General features: G+C 40.7%; 1 protein-coding gene across 1 annotated transcript; it reads right to left on the bottom strand.

The window, feature by feature from the left end:
- Nucleotides 1-1458: 1458 nt before the first annotated feature.
- vcpkmt (valosin containing protein lysine (K) methyltransferase) lies at nucleotides 1459-3566 on the bottom strand. The gene is made up of 5 exons (XM_080783787.1): nucleotides 3269-3566; nucleotides 2691-2804; nucleotides 2229-2301; nucleotides 2029-2148; nucleotides 1459-1912 (listed from the first exon to the last, which is right to left on the bottom strand). The coding sequence occupies exons 1-5, from the start codon at nucleotides 3553-3555 to the stop codon at nucleotides 1808-1810; spliced, it is 699 nt and encodes a 232-aa protein (XP_080639913.1). The 5' UTR covers nucleotides 3556-3566; the 3' UTR covers nucleotides 1459-1807.
- Nucleotides 3567-4955: the final 1389 nt, after the last annotated feature.

Below are 4955 nucleotides of genomic sequence, written 5' to 3'. Positions count from 1 at the left end.
AAAACCATTTAGGAGAGCTGGCATGTGCTAAATTAGTTATAGAAAAAACTATTAATTAAAACAACTGGGATTTTGGCCAAACTTTAATTTGGCTTGTTCTGTTCTTAAAGATTAAGCTATTCTTGCTGTAGTAATCAGTGCCCTTCCATTTAATATTGAAATGTCACAAACTTAGACAGGCTTTTATAGGCAGATTAATTACACAATGTTTTAAAAGACCCATTACATTATCATAAAACAAACAGATAGCTTTAACAATAATGTTCACGCTTTTCTTTTTTTGGAGTTTGTACAACTACCGCCCTCTAGTGATCCAGAAGGAAATGGACTCTTGTGAATAGTCTTGCCAGATAGTGACAGGAGATGATATGAGATCAGTCATTCTTATCTACTTGTAACAGCCTAAATCATCTATTTGTTGCATGTCTATTTATGCACCAATACTGTAAAATAAAGTCTAATTTATGCTTTGTTGTGCGAGTGTCGCTCTCCAAAAAAATTGTTTGGTGAGCGATCACTGTCGCATGACGAAGTATAAATTAAGCTTTAGGACAGTACACATGACCAGATCAGTTAGTTTAATGTTCCCTGCAGTTCATTCACTTCATTGGTGTGTAAGCACTCGTCTTTCACACATGCTGAACAAACAACTCACTGTGCATTGCATGGTGATATGTGAAAGCCAAGTACCAACTGCATTCCCCCAGGACACCACCGGTGTTCTGTGTTCATGGTCTCCCCAAGACACCAGTGTTCACGGTCTCTCCCAGCCAGGACACCAGTGTTTTTACGGTCTCTCTCGTTTGTCCTCGTTTACAAATCAGTCCGTGCCAATAAAAGATGATAGAGATAAATATTGCATGTATGTATACACATATGTCGCTGTCAGGCATAATTTCCCAGAATCTCCATTTTACATGTGATTTTTCCTAAATGAATGGATAAAAGGTAGATCGACAAGCTTGTAGATCTGCTATACTTTAGCTGTTTTTCAATTTGAATCCTGAAAAGTAACAGTTTTGGACATATGAGGTTTCCACCCGACAGACGATATACATAAGGATATGATCATGACCAACAATGTGCAACACTTATGCAACACACAAATATAGAACAGATGAACATTTTAAACAAAAAAATACATTTATTTGGATCATGGGCCACAATAATAGTTACATTTGATATTCTGTAATACAAAATCACACATACACAAAGGTGAAAGAACAGACTGTATGGAAGTAGCATATTTTGAAAACAACTAGCAGCTTTATGTGAAATTAATCAAGATGAGCAACTAAATCACCTATTTATTGGTTAAAATCAATAGGTTATTTACAAATAAGCTGTCATAGATGAGAAACGACTGTCTCCACTCCTCTGCATCATGTTGTTTAGTTAAATATCTACTACTGCTAGTTTATTTGCTACTTCCACACAGAAGTCAGTTTGTATCCATTTTAAGTGGTGTCAAATGTGCGTCTAGTCCACGGCGTCCAGCACTCTCGCTGGACCAAAGCCAGAAGGTGCACTCGTCACTGGAGATGGGTGGATGCTCGTCTCTGGCAGGATGTTTATAAATGATTTATACATTTTAGGCATTAAATGTGTCATGTAGTTCAATATTGAATAATTTCACACATACAACAGGTTGAGGTTATCTCAACTTTGACACCACGGTTTTGCTGTCTCTGCGTCCTGTTGCCATGGGACAAGCATTCTCAGAACACTCAAGTGTCATACTGCTGGTGTGAATTCAGCATTACAATCCTCTCCATTACCCTTGTTCTTACAATTTGTTAACACAAACTCAAACTTTGCGCTGGATGTGAAGAATACGAATGTCAGCACTGTTAAAATCAGGGTCTTGCTTGTCCAAAGGAACCTCCTCACATGTGAAGTCCTGTTGAAGCAACTGCAAACATAACAAGAAGTACAGTTGGTCATTGAGAAAGAGAATTGATATTTCATAATGCATGACAGTTCAGCTTCTTACAATTAGTTATTAACAGAAGACAGTGCAGTGCTCACCTGAAAGAAACGCCTTTCCACTTTCGGGTTAACGCCTACAGTCCGTTGCTCATAGCAACAAATGATGCAGGTATCTGCTCCAGCTAGGTGTTTCAATGTTTCAACCAGCGGTACAACAGACTATTGGGAAATAAGTGATTAGACATTATACAGTAGATTATTGTAATGACTTCTTTCAGCCTGATACCCAAATACAATACCTGTTCATAGTAGATGCAGTCTGCCATTAGAACATAATGTGGATGTGTAAGGAATTCAGACATCTCTTCACCCCTTTAAAAACATACAAATTAAGAGTTAGGTTAACCACTTAAAACGTTGTTAGTTAGCCCGAATCCCCCTGGTGTCTATACTAGGCCGGAGTAGGCCCCATCCTTTTTTCCTTATTCTTATTCTGTAGTATTCCGGGCACCTAGGCTGCTAGTGCAGCCTGACAGCGTGCCGCGGGTTCGACTCCAGATCTCACTCCCTATCTCTCAGTCTACTGAGATCCCCCCCCCAAACTACCATAAAGATGCCAGTGCATCAAGCAGGAATCCACCGATCCATATTATGATGAATGGGCTGCTGGTCCCAAACACTATTTAAACACTGTCCAGAAATGTATTTTAGTGTTAACTACAACTAATATAACAGGAGAAAGTATTAAGTAAGTTACAAACCATTTCAGTACCTTGGCAGTTATGGAACCACTGCTGATAAGTGCTTTGTTTTCTTGGATATTCACTTTCAGAAGGCTCTGCAACTCCTCCAGGTCTGTTACAGTAACTTGAGCTCTGAGTGGTAACAATTTAGGCATTTAGCAGATGCTCTTTAGAGCAACTTGGGTACATCAAATGCTACAGACAGTGTAGTGCCTCAGTAATACATAAACCAAGAATATAGAATTAGTCTAAAGAGTATAATACATCATTAAATGTGCCAGGGAACAAATTAATTTGCCATCTGTTTAAATAACATGCTATCTAGATTACATTTTAACCTTTGCATAAGACTGCTTGTATGACTGGTTGTCAAACAAATTATATTTTTTACAAAGACTAATGACAAGCACTGTCTGGACTAGTGGACTCACATTGCTTTTTCGACCAGAATTACTTGCTGGCAAGTTACGTGGCTGCATCATTTAGAAAATCATCATCGTGCTTACAGGAGGAGGCTACAGCTAATGTTTGCGTACATTATTACATACATACAGTACAGGACAGTGCCATAACAAACTGACTGCAGAGATTCTCACCCCAGTGCTGCTGCCATCAGACCAACAACTCCTGTTCCAGCTCCCAACTCCACAACGTCTTTGTCAGCCCATGCGTTTACGCCTGAGGCAGGATCATAAAACGCTTTCGTTTCCAAGTATTTTGCGAGGACGATTGCGGCATCCCAGACCACACAGCCGACATCTCCTTTGTAGCACTGATTCACCTTGAAAATACATCCGTCGTTTTTCTCAATTTCTCTTACAAAATAGTCGCTGCCCTCCTCTGTATCCGCCGCCATATTGACAGTACTGTTGTGTTGTGCCATTCTGGCTGCTCCGTCATACTTCCTTCTTTCTGATGGTTCCTTCCTGTTGCCAATTATCAAGAACTAGGCCCTTTTTGAAACTGCCCTTTGCTGCCGTTGCATTAGAGCTATATGGACCCAAAAATACGTTTTTTGACTGTCATTTACTTTTATAGATACGATAAGCAATTTAGAAATGTAAACATTGTTTCTAAAGGCTACACACGCCTGCATGTTTTAATAGTGCGTCTGCCTGCCCTGCATGCATACGTGTCCCCCCACTTCTAAAAGTAGCACTACAGCAACAGCGCAACAGCACTGGTCATAGCCCTAGAAATTAAAATGCCTGTGATCATATTTCATAATATTCCTAATACAGAGATATAAAAATGATAAATAATAATGTGAGAGCAGGGGCATTGGGCAATGTCACAGGCTGACGTTTTTGTGTGTAATTGCATGTGCATTTATATCACCTAAATGATGTATTTGAGCCACGATAGGAAATGTATTAAATCAATCATGCTAATTACTTTCATCGCATGTATGAAGTTTTATAGCAGCAGCATTATAACATCATATATCCAAGCTCAGCAGCTCACATGCTTCTTGAGAAGTTTACCTCGTCAGCAGGCTTTCCACCCCACCACGGAAGGAGAAGGAGTTGTAGATCAGCGTTGTTTGGCGCGCGACTGCATGGCTCGTGGCTCCATGTGTGCAGTGCAGGCCGGTACGGCTACGGCTACCCATCTTTGCTAACAGCAACAAGCGATGTTGTTCTGTTTTTAGACTTGACAGAACATTTGTAGGCCTACGTATTTTATTGGCCCGTTTGGGTTCGGTTCGCTCGTTTGAAGATTTATAAAATGTTCCCTATTCAAAGTAGTACAGAGGAGGTGACTCCAGGCGGTAACTCGTCGTTAGACTCTTTCCAAAGCTTTGTGTCGCCTGTGCAAACGGCACCGGTTACCACCATCACCACCGGACCACAATCCTCATCTTCATCTCTTCATAGTTCAGAAAATGGTCCCAACAGCTCCAACCATGTCACGCCAAGAAGTTCGACTAGCCAAATGGCTGCAGGTAGGCATACAGTCCTACGAATTATATTATTTAGCTCAGTGGTTCCCCAGGGGTCCTCCTTGAGACTGAGAGTTCCATGGGGTCCCCAGCTAAATGATAATTAGGAACCAAATGGACCCTTATGGGTCTGTAACTCGTCTCCGAGAGTGTACAAATGGAAACAAATGGACCCTTATGGGTCTGTAATCTGTAGTGTACACAAATGGCTGCAGGTGGTTCATTTGGGGGTCCTTGAAATGAAACGGGTTGAGAATCACTGCTAGAGCCTTGAAATCTATCAATCAATCAATCAATCATTCTCCATGGTAACCAGTCAAGTGGCAAGTGGGCACTAGGCA

The sequence above is a fragment of the Protomyctophum bolini genome (genome assembly GCF_963924005.1).
Source record: "Protomyctophum bolini genome assembly, chromosome: 15".
Classification (NCBI taxonomy): Eukaryota; Metazoa; Chordata; class Actinopteri; order Myctophiformes; family Myctophidae; genus Protomyctophum; species Protomyctophum bolini.
This window is presented reverse-complemented; position numbering and strand designations above follow the sequence as displayed.

Coding starts and splice junctions, on each gene's coding strand:
- vcpkmt (XM_080783787.1), bottom strand. CDS start 3,555: ATGGCACAACACAACAGTACTGTCAATATGGCGGCGGATACAGAGGAG. Junction 2,302..2,690: donor ACTGCCAAGGTACTGAAATG/GTTTGTAACTTA, acceptor ATGTTTTTAAAG/GGGTGAAGAGATGTCTGAAT. Junction 2,149..2,228: donor ACTGCATCTACTATGAACAG/GTATTGTATTTG, acceptor ATTTCCCAATAG/TCTGTTGTACCGCTGGTTGA.